The sequence below is a fragment of the Clinocottus analis genome, unplaced genomic scaffold (assembly GCF_023055335.1).
Source record: "Clinocottus analis isolate CAN_PGR_092001 unplaced genomic scaffold, fCliAna1.0.p SCAF_20, whole genome shotgun sequence".
In the NCBI taxonomy this organism is placed as follows: Eukaryota; Metazoa; Chordata; class Actinopteri; order Perciformes; family Cottidae; genus Clinocottus; species Clinocottus analis.
The window spans coordinates 6,032,650-6,051,903 of NW_027175932.1; the positions used below are offsets into that span (position 1 = coordinate 6,032,650).

The window sequence follows — 19,254 nt, forward strand, 5'->3', positions numbered from 1 at the left end:
ATTATGATGGGGTTGCAACATCTGCTGCCTGAGAGGAAGACAGACAGTGATGGATGGCCAGGTGTGTTTAGCGTGTGTGCAGAGTCTCTGCATCGACATGCACACTGTATGTGCACGGTCACATGCACCTACAAGCATACTGGCTGAGGCATCAGTTAAATAAGCAATGCATACATCTGTGACAGATGACAATTTCAATTTACAATAAATTTAAAATTCACAGACACACACAGGTGCACAAGTATGTATGACTGTGTGAATGGCTATGCGCAACACACAACCACACACACACACACACACACACACACACACACACACACACACACACACACACACACACACACACACACACAAACTGACAAAAACACACTAAGTTGTTTGTGATGGCTCACTGTTTAATACCTGTCAACAACTTTCATAGGAATGCATTTCCAGCTGAATAAATAATCCCATCAGAAGAGATAAAGATTAATGATGTATTTATCATCCATTGACAAGCGCTCCATGCTGCATATAAAATATCAGCATCTAGGTGTCAATGGCAAATCCTATTTGATGAGATTACTGAACAGTAGGAAATATAATGCCACTTCACTGTCAGGAAAATGAAAGCCACATTCACAAAACATGATGTCATATCACATATTTTGGAGATATAAACTTTCCAAGATGAACAGACACTACCTTAAGTCAAGAATAAGAACACATTAATATGAATATACAAAAACAGCTATTTACTTGAACATACTACTGTATTCCTCATGACTGAAAGACATCAAGGTGTTAATCTGTGTGGGAGCTCTAATCACAACATATGTCAACACAATACCTTCAGGCTAGCACGCCAGTAATTCTACAAAGAGGAAAAACACAACTTTGCCTATAATTATAGTGTTGTCTCCTTATATAGAGCATATATGGTCATTAAAACCATCACTTATCATCTATAAAGTATATAGCAAGTGCAAAAGATCCAGGCGTGCTGTGGCACGAGCAACATTTCACAGAAAAAGACGAGTGCTGACAGTTAAGGCCGACCTCAAGTTTTTGGCTTGGGTTCATCACATCACTGTGAGTAGTTTGTGGTTAGATAGCAACACGTGTGTGTTTTGCGGTTGACTTTTAACATTCGAAGGCACAGGCTTTTGATGTTCTTATAATTTAACCAACTAACCTTACATTTTAAGTTACGTACTCTTACTGATTGATTGACAAATTTTCCAGGCTAGGTGACGCTATGCCTTCCTGCAGGTCTACATCTCCTTCCTCTTCGGCTGTCGTGTTCAGGCTGGGTTTGGGTGAAGGCGCTGGGCTGGGTGATGCAGGGGTCTTGCGCCCGGAAGGGATTGGAGGCAGGATGGGCTTGACGTTGGATCCAGGACGTCTATCAGAGGAGGGAGACATGGCTGCAGCCAGCAGGTCTGTGTCTGGATGAGGGGCTTCAGGAGTTTCACCTGATGCCATGAGGTATGAAATGATCAAATGTTACTATATGGAAGCACATCAAACATATGTTTTGATCGTAATGCACTCAGCTTACTTTTCTTACAATCAGATGTACTGTTTTGATCATTTACACACAGTTATAAACTATAAAATGAATCACAAAAGACACATATTGTGTGTTGAAGCATAATAAGTAAAAACAAATAACTGAACTGTCTTTTTCCCTGGACTCTAGCCACTTATAAATCTCTCTTCTCTTGGCTATCTATTTATAGCAACAGAAATGCCCTACAATGACAAAAACAAAAACAATAATAACCTTTGAGTGTTTCCAAGGTGTGTCCCAGGACAGACATATCTAGCGGCTGCACTGAACCAGAAAAGCCCCCGGCTGAACTGGGCACAGTCAGCGCTGAACTGGCACGAGACTCATCCGAGCTGCTTGTGAAAGGAGGAAAAGACAAATCCCAGAGGGTGAGGGGGAAAAGAGACCGACAAGGAGAGGAAAGGGGAGGATAAAGTTCATGTAGCGAGAGGTGTGATGTGTGAAGTTAAACAAAGAGGCCAGAGACAAAAGTGAGAAAAACACAACAAATCGAGAGTGAGGATCTTCTGCTTAAAGACATTTTTAACAGAATGTCTCTTGGAAGTTTTGCCATCGTGCGGAGCAAGACCTCCAGACCTGGAGATATTGACCGCACTTTTGACAGGATGCCACAAATCAGTAATGACACATTCATTTTGGAATGATTATTTCTGGTACTTGTTTTTTTTTTTTTTTTTTTAAAAAGGGAAAGAAATGTGTCATTGAATTCTGGGATTTCGACTAGCTTTTGAGACTAGATGTGTACATACACGCAAGCCTATCTGTAAAAAATTCAAATATTCAATAGGAAAGGATCCTCTGTTATATATGTGAGAAAGAGACACACAAGTAGAAACACATTCTTATGTAAGTGTTGCCAACCAGTAGACAGATGTCTGGAATCTTCCAAAGGAAATACTGAAGGGCTGAGTAATGCAAACGACACATACTGGGGGTATGTATCGCTCAGACCGCTGTGACAGAACTTGTAGATTTTCAAGTCTTCTGAGAACATGAACCCCCAGGGAAAGAAATTAATTTTGACTGAACACGTACTGTATCTCTCCATGTCTCTTAATTGTCTTCTTTTGAAAGAAATTAAAGAAATTGGTGCTAATTTGAAAAAAGTGTGGAAGCGGTGTTTGTGCTGTTAGATACAGCACACAGTAAGTTCAAGTGTACACGTTTTGGAGTCAAAAAGCACCAGAAGATTTAAAAGTATGTATTTGTGATTATGTGTGTGTCCGTGCATGTGTGTTTAGATATGTCCCCTCATGGCTTGCACCAGAAGAATGAGCTCTATAAAAGTGAACATATGTTTTAAAAACAGGCCTGGGCTCCACATTATTGTTTTTTATGAAACAACAAGCCTTCTTCTGTATTCTCTCACCTCATCATAAATCAAAGTGCTCTAATTTGGAATTTAGAAACCATAAAAAGTGAAATGTCATACAACTTTGAATTAATGTGTCTCCATCTGTTGTTCTCATACAGTCACATCTGGCCTTACTTTTAAATCCATTGGTAGTATGTGATCACTTGAAAGTGTTTACTGTGTTTTTTTTTGTGTGTGTGTGTGTGTGTGTGTGTGTGTGTGTGTGTGTGTGCGTGCGTGCGTGCGTGCGTGCGTGTGTGTGTGTGCTCTTACCTGCTGTCCTCAGTAAAATGGGTATCTGGAATCTGCAGTGATGATGGTGCGGTTAGAGCAGAGCTGTGGTTACTGAATGAGGAGGGAATTAAATAATTCTTCACAAGCATATGGAAAAATCAATTTCACATTCAGGTCTTTTCATTCGGATTTCACGAGTGGTGACAGGTATATTTTAGTGCCACTACACAGGCCCATCATATTAACAAACACTCAGATTCAAATGATGTGACCACCTGCCAATTCAGCTTCAAGGTCAAACAACCCCAAAACAAACCATCAAAACGCAGTTAGGACAAGTGGACAAATTAAACCAATTTGGCCCAGCTGAGAGTGCCCGCTTGAAATTAAGCACCGGAGTGCAGTGGAGTGCGCGCTACTAATAATGAACCTTTTGAAGAGCTGGCTGTAGATCCCAGGACTCTTCCCCACAATGGCCTCTCTCACCAGCTGCTCACGCCTCCTGATGGAAGCTAGCTCCTGCAGAGGAGAGAGACAGAGAGGAGGAGGAGGAGTTGAGGAGAAAGAGGAAGGTGAGAGGAAGGAAAGATGGAGCGGGAAGAAGAGAAGCCGGGAAAAGGGGAGTAAAGTGGGATGGGGGAGTGATGATGTATGGAAATAAGGAGGGGAAAGCATCCCGTTAGAAGACTAATGATATTTTCTCCGCAAGTGTGTTGCAGTGTAGTCGTCTACTTAACATTCACTTACAGTCTTCGTGAACCATAAAGTTTACATCAGACATATTGTAACTCACCGCGGCACTCTTCTGAGGGCTGAGCGCGGCCTGGATCTTGTTGAAGTAGTTTCTGTACGACAGATCTGAGGGGTCAAGCGCTGTGGCAGAGTGAGCCGTGAGTGTTCCTGATCCCGATCCCGATCTCGACAGAGGCGGCGACAGCGGCTTCTCGTCTGGCTCGTGACCTGAGAGACAAAGAGACTGTATTAATAGTGTTTAATAGTGCATATGATGGTTATTGGCTGGACAAAGATATTATACATCTGTTTTAAACGGGCTGAGTAATGCTTCCTGTCACTAGTAAATTGACTTTGACATTAAAAAAAAAAGGAAATTGCCCCTTTAAATAAAACTGTGCAAGGTGCCCTTGACTGCATTTTACTACCAGTGAAAAAAATTAGCACCCTGACACGTTGAGTCTGCTAATGATGATCTGAATGAACAAACACACAAATACACACCAGTGGAGGTGTTGTCAGGGGATCCTCTATTGTTGTTTTCTCCTTCTTCCTGCTCCTCTACCAACAGGTACTCCTTCACTATGTGCCTCAGCATGTGATAGGCTTCCTCCCAGTCATCTACTCACACATCAAAGTGCACACACACACACACACACACACACACACACACACACACACACACACACACACACACACACACACACACACACACAGCGCGACCCCAAAAAATATGGTTGCGAACAGAGCCAATGCATCTGCCATCAAACAGTAATGAATCAAAGAGATGGGGATGATGACCTTAGCGTAATGAGGCAGCAGCTAGCAGTGCATAAAAGTGATGAGGGTCCGTACTCTCTGTATGTTCATCTCATTAAGAAAACAGCTAACATGTCTAAGTGCCTTCATGAGGGAATGATCAACACAGCTATTCTGCGGCTACGTGGCCTTAATACATGTGGTAATTGGATTGAAAGTGTAGTGCATGGATTTTTAGTGAAGTGTGTTAATTTATTCGAGGCTGTACCAATGACACTTGGACTGCTCTCAGCCAGAGTGAGGTGGGCTTTCTTTGAGCTGTGCAAGGCTCTACAGTGACACACTGCCAGGGAACAGAACAAGCACAGCAAAGACTTCCAACTTTCTTTCTTTGTTTTCTTAGCTTGTTAAAAATGAAATGAGAACACGTATGATTACACTTTGTACTACATTTTAACTTCCATTCACTAAATAATGAAATGTATCTGATTAAGTGGATTACATATAGTTACCATTATTATCCTTTGCAATGAACACTTAAAATTAACAAGTACAGCATCTGACAACGTTAATAAAAGCATTCACAATAGAGAAAAAGTGCTTCTTTGCCGTACCACAGGGGATAACATTATCGAAGAATCCCAGTCGCTGCCTGTTGGTATTGCCGTAGAGTTCTACGCGAGACATCGCCACGTCAATCTGTGCCGCGGTATAGAGGCCGCGGCTTTTCAGGTGGCCTATGTATTTCTCAACCTGGGTGGGGATGAGCAGGATGTATCGAGGCTCAAAGTAGCTGTTCTTCAGACTGAGCACACCCTGGAAGGATGGACAAACAGTTTACAGTGAGGGATTGGTATTCGCCAGGCGTAGGCCTGTGGGGAGATCACAGGTCTGGTTCAGTGTGTGTTTCTGACTGTCCACGAATAATCTTGCATACCACTGACCTGAATGAAACCCTGTTTCTGTTAACTTTGCTGCCATTCAAATCCTTTATTTGGGAGGTGACAAACCGGGTGGAGGTCTGCACTCTACTGAGGGCGCTTCTTTTGCAATTTTAAATTATATTATTCAAATCATATTCCATATTGTAATTTTTTTTCAAATGTAATAAATGTATAACCGTAGGACCCTTTAATAATTCTATGTTGCTGCGAGAACCTAAATTGCTTCTATCACTGAACTGGCCTTATTGACCACATTTGGTATAGTCTGCTTGATGTACTCTCAGACACAAGGTAGCATACGCACCTCCAGCTCCATATGCACACAGCAGGCTAGTCCTTCTTTGGCTACATCCTCGATGGCATCTCTGGTCAGACCGTAGCTGTGACCCCCGTACTGCATGGTCTGGATGAATTTACCCTACAAGGCAATTTCCAGTGCACCACTTTATTGCCCCATCATTCATCATGGTTACCACAGTTATGAGCTTCATTTAACTCCTAAAGTAGACATCATGTTTGACATGCAAACACAACCCCAGCGTGTTTTGTCAAGATTGACAACCTGAACTCATTTGCCCACCTGTGAACTGAACTCTTGGCCTGGTGGTCAGAGGAAGAATCTCTCTTTGTTACTTCTCACACAGGACCCCTGACCTTTTGTCGGCCTGCTTTTTGGGCAGTTTTATTTGAACAGCATAATTTACAATACTAAAATCTCTCAAACATGTCATTATTTCTTTGGCTTGCGGTCGCTAAAGGGGTTTCAGACATTATTACCGAGGAAAAGTGATCTTTTATAAATTGTATTACTTTAATTTGGTAATTTTAAAATGACTGCTGTTTGTTACATTTTAAATATTAGCAATTAGAAAGCAAAAAGACCAACAGAATCTATCTTGAAACTGGCCTGTCAATCAAACGTCCACATGTGGAGCCGGTAGCAGTAAACTGTAAGTAAACAAAAGACTTTTATTCTTGTTTGACTTTATTTTGTTTCCCCAATAAAAAATCTAATGGACGCTATCCAGACAAATTGCACAGCAGGTGCTCCCTGTGTTTAAGTCGCTGTAAGGACCATAATAAGTGCCGAGGACGGCTGATTGGGATTAATTTTGAACAGCCACAAGAAGTGGGATCAAGAGGTTATGATTGCACAGTTACTGAAAGCACATGTGAGGGTAAAAAAAAGCAGCGAAGAAAAAGAGGGCAGCTGACACATGAAAGCCAAGAGCGTGATAAGAAAGGGAGGACAGGACCGCAATAAACCAAGTAGCTGACAACAGGAGAATCAAGGATGGAGGGTAAAGGAGAAGAATGGACAAATCAGCAAGAGGGAGTGACGGACTGTAAAGTTAAGCTGATCCACTTCTGTTGGAGTACACAAAAGGAATCAATTCCAGCGTGAAAGCCATCGCTGTGTAAATCATTACATGACCCAGACCACTATCCATCATCCCCCACCACTCTTACATAACCGCCAGCTTGACAAGATGGACAAGATGGAAAACAAATGTGTCCTATACCTCAGCACCCATTTTTTTCTGACTCTAAGAAGAAAAGCTGGCGTAATGAATCAGATTTGGTTGCTGTTAATAAATAATAAAAATAGAAATTGATCATGTATATGAAATCAGCCCCTGGCAGTTGCTGAGAGGTGTGTATTATGTCATTTTAATCAAGGTCTGTATATTGATAATATTAAACCCATTAGCTCTCTGTGTTCTTGTCAGTTATCTCAGACTAATAATCATCACTCGCAAAGAAATGTTGTCGGAGATGCTGTGGTAAGTCATCCTTAAGAAAAATGCAATTACTACAGCAATTCAAATAAATGTATCTCTGTTCATTGAAATATCAGCCAGATAAAACAAATCAATCAATCCAAGTAAAACTAATTATCTCAACTACTCAACTCATTACTACTTAAGCCCTTGTGAGTGAAATCAATTTGAACCTTGCTTTTCAAAACCCAGAGTACATTTAATTAGCTTGTGGTGAGTACTATTCTGTTTTCATGACTTAGTTACGACACTAACTGTAGACGATTATTTTGAGTTAAAAAGAACATGAAAACTGTAATTTGTTCTCATGTTGGTCCCTGTGATGTTGAAAGAAGCATAATGACAAGCTTACGCACCATCTGAATCATGTTCCGAAACTCTTCCTCACTGACAAAGTGGTAATCAATTCCATTCTCCTCTTCGAAGTGTGGCCCCCTAGTGGTGTGACAAGTTCTGTGGAAACACACACAATAGAGAAACAGTCAGTCTGGAGATTTCATTGAACATATCCAGCCAAATCATTTATGCCCCCACATTTAAAGGTTAGGCTCTGATTTTTTTTAAAGTATGTTGAAAGAGCTATTGGTTATGGCCTTCTCTCTATACAGTAAGGAGGGTGGAATGGGATCTGCAGGACTCATTCAGTCCAAAAATGGATTTGGAAGTTCAGCGAAAGCTTACTTGAAGCTTCATGTTAATCAGTCTGCAGAATCCTCACATGAGCTTTGGCTGAACTGAAGAAGACATTTTGGCCAAGAATGCAGACTTTGAATTTTGTCCCTTATTCCTCACAGTGTAGTTGTGCTATAAAGGGGTTGCTTCCAAACAGTATGGACAGGAGAAATTATTACAACAATGTATTAAGAAAGACTTAAGAATATCTGACCTATTGTTTAATTTCTTTGGGAACAGATGGTTAATAACCCATTTATTTGTATTAACATTTGAAGGGTTGCTTGTAAGTAAATCCCACTGAGAATCAAAGTTCAATGTGCAGCTTTCAGTTCATTGCTTTTGGTTCACCAGACTCAACTGTATGGTTAACAGGATTAGCAGCTGTTTGACTTCCACTGTAGTAAGTAGAAGATACATAAGAGAAAATTGATACAAGTAATTGTTTTACTTGTACATGAATGATATTCCCAAAAGTATATTGAGACTACATTTCTTCTGAAAGCTTTAAAGTCCCCGAAAAAGAAAACTTTCTTATTTCCCCCAAGCTAGATCATATCAATAATTTCAACATTAAACTATTACCGAATATGCATTTTCAGTCCATTCCACTCCATGTATTTTAGGAGCAATGAAAGTGCTATTAAGTATGTGACAGGTGATATGTGTACAGAAAGTTTGGGACTGACCCGTAGGCAAAGTATTCGCTCAAATCCTGACACAGGCGGTGAGCCAGATCTCTCTTCCCACAGCCCTGAGGCCCGGTCAGAACCAGCATGGGATATGGAGAGTCTGCACTGGGCATAGTGCTGCTTGGACACACACACACACGCACACGCGCACACACAGGTATATTAAACACAGGCTTCTCCGGTCGTGAGAGCCACTCCTCCAGTCAATACAAGCGGGAGCCTTGTGGGCTATATGGATGTGCTCCGTCTAGGAAGCACAGGAGAATGGTAAATTGACTGTAGCTGCAGCTTTTTATTTGCTGACGATGGATGTTCTCAATAAAGTGCTGATGCTCAAACATTTTTTTTTCTTTAAGGGAGTACATAATATGAGCATCAGAAACACTGCAACTAAATTGCTGCCCATGTTTAAAAACAGCGTCAGTGACCGTTGACTTGAGAAGGTGATTATGAGTATCATAATTTGATTGTAAACCTTCACATTCACCTCTTTGAAGATTTAGTTTGATCAATTTTATCCTTCGATTAAAGAAAATAAATAGTTAACATGATATTCATGTAATCCACTGGGTGGTTGTATCTTAGGTTTTATATTCAAGAAGGCAGAGGACCATTCAGAGGTTAGGATTTTAAATAATATGTACTAACCTGTCATAGAGCACCTGAGGCTGCATCAGATGATACACCAGGTGGGTCATGTGATCCATGGCTGCCACCACATCCAAAGGAGGGTCATACTTGTTTACTGATGACACCTATGCAAAACATATAAAAGTGATTAGGTGATTAAGTGGTAGTGTCCCTTATTAAACATGGAGGTCAAGTGTGTTGATATATCATTGTGTTTGTGCTGTTAAATTTGAACAATTCCTCTGGTAATGAAATGATAAAGTATTGTGTATATTCATACCTTTTCTTCAGCAGTGACTGTCTCTTGGTCCAGCACAGACAGGTGTTGAAGGAGGAAGATGACTGCCAATCTATAATCAGGTTGCTCCTACCAATAACATTCACATGGCATTTATTACAAAAAACACATAAAGTCTTTCACCAACTTTGACAAACCTTCACAGATGGAAGTCACCGAGAGCCTTGAGTGCTTACAAGCTGGGTACAACCGTCATGAGGACGAGATGCATACCTTTCATACACGATACATCTCCACACATTGAATACATTTTCTCATAGAATCATGTGGCCAATGAAGGATTGCGTTACCTGAACAGGGTTTCTCAGCAGGTTGAGGTCTCTCAACAGGAAAAGATCATGAACGTGTTTGCACTCCTGAATTTCACTGATCTGAAACAAACCCACAAATTCATGCAGCAGTCCCTGTGTAATAGGATACTTGTAGTATTAAATCAGTAATTTGCAGAGCTTAAAAGTTTACTCTCAACTTTGTCTACAACTCCACTATTATTAAACTACAATGTTGTATTATTGCATTTGAGTCATTCAGCTGATTATTTTGAGGATATTTAATTATCTGTTAAACAGCTGCGTTGAGATAGTTTTACTTTTATGTGTGATGGTACAGTGCGGTGCAGTCCTATTTTTTTTTAAAGTGTCACAAATCTCCATCTGTTTCTGGATTTTAATCTCCTAAACAAGCTAAATCCCATTTAAGATTTAGGCAGACATATTTCTCTGTTTAAGCCCCGAGTTCTGAAGTTTCTCTCTTTTAAGTTAATACCAGGTTTTTCTCCAGATTGATAGAGCCCACTAGGTGGAGATTCTGGAGGCCAGAGAGAGTGGTGATTCGGTTTATAGACAAGTCGAGAACCTGCAGAGACTTCATCTTATTCAACCCTTCAATCCTCTCCAGCTGGTTCCCCCTCTGGACACAGAGAGGAGAGAGGACACATTTGAAGAGGCAAGAACATGAGCTTTATGAATATGCAAGCATACATAAGTGACATACAAACCATGGATACTGTTAACGATTCCCACTACTAAATATTAAGGACGTGGCACGGTCGCTCTGCAGGGTGCCTGAGCCTTCTTTCCCCACAGTCCTGACTTGAGTGGCAGGCCTGCCTCTCGCTGCTAAATCCTGACAGGTGAGGACTGACAGCTAAACAGCTGGCGAGGTGCAAGCGCAGCACACGAACCAACTAAAGAACCAGACCTGAGCACTCCTTCCTTGTCAGGGTCCCGAGCTTGCTTCTCTCTCCATTCCACTGACTAAAGTTGTTATCTAGCCGTCTGGCCACACCTCGTCCTACTCTTGCCAAGTGTGTTGCCTGGCAGAGGGCTGCTGTCAATGGGGGTGGGTGACTGCACTGGTCCCTGGAAGCTCCAGGTCGGTGCTTTGATGGGTTGGGAAACAGGCTGGCTGACAGGGGTGTGCTGTTTAGGGAGCCAGCATGAGAGGAAGTGGGGTCAGGGATGGGATTAGATGGATGCTGGATGGACAAGGTACGACATGTGTGTCTATGTGTGCCTGTGTGTGCTGAACTTGGTCCAGGCTCACTCAAAAAACCAGCAGCTGGTCCCAAAGCAAAGCTACAGACAGGGGCAGACACAGCCAGACCGATGGCTGCTGACAATGAGGAAACACTGATAAAGGACAGAACACACGCGCACAGGCTCACACACACACACACACACACACACACACACACACACACACACACACGAGAGACAGAACGAGAGAGAGAAAAGGCCTGCTGTTGGACCATATGGTGATTCTCGAACAGGGGGCCAAGGTTTTAGTAAATGTAAAAATGCAGCCAAAAACAAAGACATAAAGAGAAAGACAGAGGGGAGAGAATAGAGAGGCAAACATAAATAGGTCAAATTTAGCATACATGAGGTAAAATACTTGCAGCAAGAGAGAACAACTCTGAAATAGCTCCTCCTGCGTGCACGTGTGTGTGTGCGTGTATGTGTGTGTGTGCATGCAATGATAAATAAACACCACATAGGGGTAAACAACCTCCTGCAAAGCGAAGTCATACATGTAAGTAGAAGTATTGCCAGGCACTGGCCAAGAAAGATTTCTGTAACTCGTGTTTGTAAGTATGCACTTGAGAATACTGTATGTATGAATGTTTATGTGCGAACGTGCACTCTGTTTATTATATTTCTGACTGGAATAGAGTTGGACCTACAAGGCAGAGGTGTGTGAGGGGCAGTGTGTCCAGGCCGCTGACCCTCGAGATCTTGTTGTGTTCCAGGTTGAGATCGGTGAGCTTGCAACATTGCTCAAGGCCAGCAATCTCACTGAAACTGTTGTCTGAGTAAGTACATGTTAAGAATAACACACAAGGGGAAATTATAGTTGAACATTGTGTTTGTTAGGTATATTTTCACAGACATTATCATATATATATATATATATATATATATATATATATATATATATATATATATATATATATATATATATATATATATATATATATAGGTAAAGGAAAACGCCATGGGGTTTTGAAAAATGTTGTGTGACTGATAGAGAAAGAGGCAAAGACAAAGATAGAGAAAGTGTGTGTGTGTGTGTGTGTGTGTGTGTGTGTGTGTGTGTGTGTGTGTGTGTGTGTGTGTGTGTGTGTGCAAGTTTAAGTACACGTGCATTAATGCAAATGTCTTTCAGTAAGGATACAGCTCAGATCCAAAAAACTAAGAGATGAAAAAGCTGACAAGTCCTTCATTTTTGTCAGACGGTTGTGGGAGAAATTGACCTCCTGAAAAAAAAGAAAGTAGCACAATGTTAACAAAAGTCATAACAAGTCTTCAGTATCTATCACAAAAGAAATTCCTTGACCGAATCCCAGGAAAGAATTTTCAATTTGCTAAAGTTCACTGTCGTTCAAGGGCAGTTAATACCTTGTAAGCATATTCAAAGAGACTACAGATGGGCTATGGAAATCCAGGCCTAACATAAGGGAATAGCATGAGGAAGTAAAGCCCAAGCCACCAATCAAACGTGGTCTTGTCCTGTCAGCTCAAGGTCTTGCGTTACTTTTAGGTTCTTGGGTGGCTTGAATCCAAAGAAGCTGGAGATTGCATTGTGAGAAGCGTCCAGGACGATGAGGGAGGGCATGTTGCTCACGCAGGACAAATCTGGCAGTTGAGAAAAGTAAGAGTAATTGATCAAATGATGAAGACAGAAACAGAAAGGTAAAACGTTCAATTATGCGTTGATTACATATTTTAATATTTTAGAAATAACAGGTCTGTAATAGGCTAAAGGACTCTTAATTAATAGGAGAATACGGAAAAGTTACCTTTGATTTTGTTGTGTGGCAGTTGCAGCTTTTGAAGATGGACATAATTGCATAAAACAGAGATGTCCCTGAGATCCTGACTCTAGAGTAGAGAAAAACACAAACTCGGTTAAAATACATACGCCTCATAATGAAACTGTCAACGTGACAATAAGAACATTTAAACGGATTTGGCACATATGCCTTTGTCTTGATAAATGACACAAATCAATCCACAGTGTCTTACAGGCAGACACAGGTGGTGGTATTGCAGTCCAATGCCAACGTGTCCAATGTTGGACACACTTCTAGAGACCATCTCAGCAGTTAAAACCCCATCCTTCTGTAAACACAACAAAAAATGAAATGTGTTTTTTTAATAGAATAGTAGAACAGAATGTACACTAGTGAACTATGGCCATCCCTGCAAATAACAATGCAGTTACAGAAGCATCACCGAGTGCTCACAGCTTTCTGCTCCTAAAAGTGCACACACACACACATTATTCATGCAGTGAGCACACACAAACAAACAAACACACACACACACACACACACACACACACACACACACACACACACACACACACACACACACACACACACACATAAAGAGGGATTTTATATACACATATATATATATATATATATATATATATATATATATATATATATATACACACATATATATATATATATATATATATATATATATATATATATATATATATATATATATATATATATATATATATATATATACACACACACACACACACCACTCTAACCGCTGCTAAAAATCACAAATAATCAACTCTTTGACCTTGCTGTGTCGTTTTGCTCCCTCAGATCTCTTGTGCAAGGTTACCTGCTTTATCTGTTACATAAGAGAACAAATATGGAGCTTTGTTGAAACTGTTCCATTACAATGCTCTGACACACCTGGAAAGTAAACAATGATTCTACTTTGGCACGATGCCAGTGTAAAACTCGTGTTTTGTTTTTGTTTTTTTTTGTCAGAAACTTAAGCAGTACAATATGTGGAATTGAAAAGACAAAAACAAAAAAAAAGTGAATTTCTAAGTAGAAGTAAAACAGTACATTTAGCGTGTTAAGTTTCTCCAGCTCAGCAAGCCAGTCCTTACCTCCATCTCTCCAATGTTTTCTTCCACCTCCTCCGGAGCGTCATCCTGGGACCCTGGAGAGCAGCAGCGAGGTGACGTCGTGGTTTCCTTCATTGTGCCTTAATGAAAAGTCGGTGACAATGGACGGGCGGACTGACAGTCGAAGTGAGAACTTTGTGATGAATTAAAAAAATAAATAAAAAAAACTATTGAAATGTGTCCGTGCTCCAGCAATCTAACAAGCTAACCTAGCTTTTCACATGAACTCATACGCTGTTGGTCGCTGGGCAACGCTCGCGACGAGTGAGAGGTGAAAGGAATTGTGGGCTATGTAGTTTTCTTTTCTTCCGCCCAACGCGACAGTAACTTTAAGGCTATTTAAGGGGAATAGAAAGTAAGTTGTGGTTGTTTACGGTTACTGTTTCAACTATTTATAGATAACACATGATAAGCCGTAATAAATTTATCTGGCACGCATCCCCAAAACGAACAAGATGGAAACAACCTGGAGGATTCTTATGGAGTAATGGTTAATAAAGTTTACTAAAACCATGCAAATCTTAGCTGGCTTCGCTTGGAATCACAGATTATTAGATATCGCGAGACTAAATTAACAGTCCCGGATGTGACCAATTTATCATTCAATAAATCAAGGCATTTTGACTGGAGTGTCAATTACATATTGTAAAATGAACACATTTGGTTATTAGTAAAAAGAAAAAGAAAAAGGAAATTCATTACAGTGGGGAACACTATGGCCAACACAGTCCTGCTTTGCAAATATGGCCCAAAACCAGCAGATAGCCTACTGATTTATCCCTATAACACACACACCTTTAGCTGGAATGTTGTCTGTGTTTATTTTTCTGATTCCAATATGCGACACGTCATGCTTCAAACCATGTCAGACAAAACATCCCAGCTGTCAGGTAAAATACATCCTCTAGTGTTGGTTTTGGATCTGTCCTCGGTTATGACACAAGGCAGTAACATCTCAGGTGTATCAAAACAGTGATGAACTACGCCGTCATGTGCAGAAAAAAGGTGTTAGTGTGAAGTCTTGTTAGCTATACTTCCCTCAATGGAAAATATGACTGTTATGCACCCCCACAGGGAAACTCACTTTACAAAACACACAAAACATGAGGTCATTTGAAGGATTTATTTTCTTAGTGTATAAGTGTACGCATTAACAAATCATGTGTGCTTAATTTAGAAGAGACAAACATTTTTAGAACATTTCTCAGATGACACTCAGCTCGAGGAGCCATGAGGATGTTTAAACTTGTTCAAGACAAACAAGTATAGATGTTAACACATTCTTGCTTGAAACATCGAGATTACGCTCATCCCAGATGTACAAATAAAGGTACACTTTAAAGAAAAAGACATGTGAAAAAAACAGATCTGCAAAATCCAAAAATGAACCTTGTTTATTTTTTGACATATTTTGTTCATGAATAAAAAGCATGGACAGCATTCATGGAGTATGTCAAATACATATGCCTTCTGGACTTGAGGGGGTTGTGTGTGCAGTGGGATACTAGCATAATAGAATATATGTGTGAAGAGACACAGTCTGGTAATATTCTATTAAAATGTCCCATGTATAACATTTCAAAAGAAGCGCTGTCCAGCTGAATGAGCCGGTTTGAGATTTTACACCAAGAGCCTGTTTCAGAGCGGTAGACGAAGCCCTCAGCAGCAACATGGTTGTTTTCCCATCGATCCCAGCCGATGTGTCATTATGATGGATTGCTTTGTGGGCTTCAGGGAGACCAGCACCGGGCCCTCAGTATTGACAACGCTCCCATTCCTCTCTCCTGCTCTCGTTAAGTACTTCTCTCCTAAGTTAATGAACTAAAAACAGGGAGGGGAATGATTTGTGATCGTCTCTTGAGTCTGTATGTTTAGTTGATTTTAAAAGTCCGTCTAGTCTGGACAAAAGAATACAGATTTAGAATAGCAATCTTTAAGTTTATGCAGCTATGTGGCTGATGAAATGTATCCTCACACGCAGTCGCGTCACTGTGGTATTCTAGACTAGAAATATAACATTTCCAAGAAACGTTATCTCTGCTTTATGGAATCAAATCGAAATCAGCAAAAAAACATCTTTAGTACAGACTCTCAATTCAATTTGTAAACGATGCTAATCAGCTCACAATGTTCCACACTAGTTTACTGCACTAACTATAAGAAAAGAGACAGACAGACAGATTTTTAACAGCCATGGATATGATACCATTCTCTGCTAGGGAAATCTTTGGGGACCGACCGAAATTGGCAGCAGGCGGAAGATGTGGCCTCATTCAGACAGTCTAATCTGACATCTGTTATTGCAGACAGAATCAGTGGGCTCATGGGGCTGCCAGGAGAGGAGAGATGGAGGTGTAAATGAGAGCGGAAGTTTAGATCTAATAGGAAAATGAGATGAGATGGGGCCTAAGTTTTCTGGTGAGTGTCCAAGACAATCGCCTTTTATCTGGAGCTGGAGACACGGTGGGTGGAGTGGAGGACCGTTGGAGTCAGAGCACGACTGCTACATTTGTAGTTACTTTTAAAAAAAAGTGTAAATTGACAACATACTGTCGTAACCTTATGACACAGATTTGGAGCAAACTGCAAAGTCTGCCGTTGTGTTGGTTGTCGCCTCGCTTCCCAATTAGAGTGAGCCAGTGCTGCATACACTGAGGGTCCCTGGAGAGCAGCTATATATATAATCTACATGCCCAGTGTTGGAAAGTATATCTGTATCAACCCTTGACTACAGTGTCATCATATTACATAAGTTGAATTGGAGAAAACACACTTTCCATCAACATATTTCACACACACACTAGGATCTAGGTATAGAGCAAGCCTCTTTTTCAGTCTTTTCTAACACACTTCTTAAATATCCACTGTCCTGCAAGTTTGTGATCTACCATTCCTTACTATTTCATACATGACCCAATTATCGGTTGCACATGTTTTTGCCAGACACAGCGGAAGGAGCAGAAACAATTTTTTTTAGGACAGAGGTTTTTTGATGGGCCATCAACGCCTCCTCTGGACCCTGTCCTCTTTACACTGTAGTGATCTTCTTGTCCTTGGTGGCCTGTTTGATGGCGGCCTGCTCACAGATGATCTCCTTCAGCCTCTGCAGCCGGATGTTTTGGGTGCTCAGGTCCCCGACACCAGTCTGGCTGCGATGGAGTAAGGACAGGGCGTTGATGTACTCCAGCTCCGTATAGCGAACACCCTGGTCCACCACCAGATTCAACAGCTCATCTGCGGTGTTGTACAGCATCTCATAGTACTGCCTGCATGGAGAGACACAAGGAATGAAGTGAGAGAGCCCTAAAAAAAAGTGAATAAAACTTTACAATCCTCTATGTATTATTCTAGTGCAGAATGAAAAGAAGCAACATCAACAAAGGGAAAACACAAAAGCCAAACTAACTGCTGTTGCTGTCAAACCCAATTTTTGTAAAAGGGACTTCAAGGTTCTCACCCGGCCGCCAACGGGAGGATTGAAGGTGGAAGGAAAACATTCAGCGGCTACAAACTACAGAGACCGTTTTAATGAAACACCGTTGACAGAGCCAAAAGAGGTGTGTGTAGAATTAATAGGTCCTTAACCACAACCTGACGCCACTGTGGGCCATTCGAAAAAGACCATGAAGTACATACTGATAACGAAAGAGCACAAAGGGAGAGTGAGTGCTGGTGAATCCCACACGCCTCTAACTGCTCACTAAAACATCAAATAGAAAGGTCAAACATGCCAGACAGACGTGAGTAGGGACGGTTTGTATTGTGTATGTATATACATGCTCTCTGTATTGTTTTTTTGTTGAATATATAGAGGTAGACCTCCTGTGTCTGTGAGCCTAGAATGTAATACTCACTAGAATCAATTTACAAAGACAATATTTAGTCATAAATATAGACTCTAGTAGGAAGGTAACTTGCCATACACACAATTTACACATCCCTGTGCGCAAAGCATTGCTTGGCAAGAAACTGGAGATACGGTAATGAACAGGCGAGTGTTGGGATGCAGGACAGACAGTTTCCTTTGCTCGGGGGCAAAACAGGTCAAATACATTGGAGAGAGTATGCGTGTGTGTGTGTGTGTGTGTGTGTGTGAGAAAGAGAGAGAGAGGGATTGTGTCGGCCAAGCAACTATGCTCCCAAACACTCACAGGAACAACACAATGCGAGCACAGACAAGAATAGATTTCAGCACCATCTGCCCCCAGCAATGGACAAATCCCATCCTCTAAAGACACACTTAATGCTAGACTTCCGTGAAGTAGTTGTAGAACCAGTCAATGCAAGAGGAAGAGGTGAGTTGAATACATCCTGTATTATGACCCATGATTAAAATTAGGGGGGGACAAAAATGTAATTTAGTTTGTGCATCCATTTGTAGTTCTTCTGGAACCAAGCAGCTATTCTGTGTGATACAAAAATCAATGAGGCGACTCTTGAAATTTGCTTGAGTTGGGTAATTTATCACAGTGAAAATAAAGTCTGTGTTCATTTTTGTCAATAAAACGTTGTTGTTGTGTGGTAATTCAGTCAATTGATGCACATATTTTATGGAAATGAATACAAAACCGATAGAGGGCTGGAGCAAAAAGAAAAAGAAAAAAAAAAAGTCAAATACAAAGGCGTTCTTTGCAAAATAGTTAGCCATGACGAGAAGTAAATGTGATTTAATTTAGATGGGCTAAATGTGTAAAACCGCTGATGTGATATTCCTTAGACCTTTAACTTTTGTGCGAGATTGTGTTCCTTTTTAGTGCTCAACGGCCGTGTTGAAATTACAGTTGAAATATATTCCCTTGCATTTTGTCATTCGTATAACTACAATGGCTGTGTGCTGCACTTTGAGTGCTGCCAAAACGCGGGTGACCTGGACTCAAAACTGTGCCTGAACGCATCGTGTGTGTGTGTAGACACACGGCCGGAGGACTGGCGCTGCTGCGGCTCTGCTAACATGCCGCTCACGCTGCTCCTTCTGTGTAGACATGGAAATACGGCTCCCCGTGTAACAAGAGAAGCATATGCATTTTAATGAGCTTGCGTCTCCGAGTGACAGTGAATATACTCAGAGACAGTTTCAGGCAAACCGAGTTTTCTCTCCTGGCATTAACTGGCCACCTTGGCCAAGGGCGGCTGCCGGTCGCTCAACAGCGGCGGCTCCCGCTG

The 19,254-nt window shown here is 41.1% G+C and overlaps 3 protein-coding genes across 5 annotated transcripts in view; all 3 read right to left on the reverse strand.

The window, feature by feature from the left end:
* col7a1l (collagen type VII alpha 1-like) overlaps positions 1–1,326 on the reverse strand; it is a 61,880-nt gene extending 60,554 nt beyond the window's left edge. Inside the window, exon 1 of the mRNA XM_068586200.1 lies at positions 1,196–1,326. The gene's annotated coding sequence lies outside the window, so the exon portion shown is untranslated. The remainder of the gene's footprint in view (positions 1–1,195) is intronic.
* lrguk (leucine-rich repeats and guanylate kinase domain containing) lies at positions 375–14,333 on the reverse strand. Of its 3 annotated transcripts, none has more exons than XM_068586198.1 (21): positions 14,074–14,333; positions 13,752–13,805; positions 13,176–13,271; positions 12,950–13,031; positions 12,685–12,785; positions 12,325–12,406; positions 11,834–11,958; positions 10,414–10,557; positions 9,939–10,019; positions 9,631–9,717; positions 9,369–9,475; positions 8,718–8,837; positions 7,713–7,809; positions 5,880–5,993; positions 5,246–5,447; positions 4,377–4,493; positions 3,934–4,100; positions 3,571–3,659; positions 3,180–3,251; positions 1,766–1,884; positions 375–1,454 (listed from the first exon to the last, which is right to left on the reverse strand). In XM_068586198.1, exons 1-21 carry the CDS (start codon positions 14,164–14,166, stop codon positions 1,198–1,200), a joined length of 2,406 nt encoding a protein of 801 aa, XP_068442299.1. In that variant the 5' UTR covers positions 14,167–14,333; the 3' UTR covers positions 375–1,197. The 3 variants fall into 3 exon arrangements, with proteins under 3 accessions (XP_068442299.1, XP_068442298.1, XP_068442300.1); XM_068586197.1 differs by having other exon boundaries at positions 1,766–1,887; XM_068586199.1 differs by lacking the exon at positions 13,752–13,805 and having other exon boundaries at positions 1,766–1,887.
* Positions 14,334–15,199: 866 nt separating this feature from the next.
* exoc4 (exocyst complex component 4) overlaps positions 15,200–19,254 on the reverse strand; it is a 102,453-nt gene continuing 98,398 nt past the window's right edge. The window contains exon 20 of the mRNA XM_068586867.1: positions 15,200–17,357. Within this exon, the coding sequence (XP_068442968.1) occupies positions 17,120–17,357 (238 nt within the window). The 3' untranslated portion in view covers positions 15,200–17,119. The remainder of the gene's footprint in view (positions 17,358–19,254) is intronic.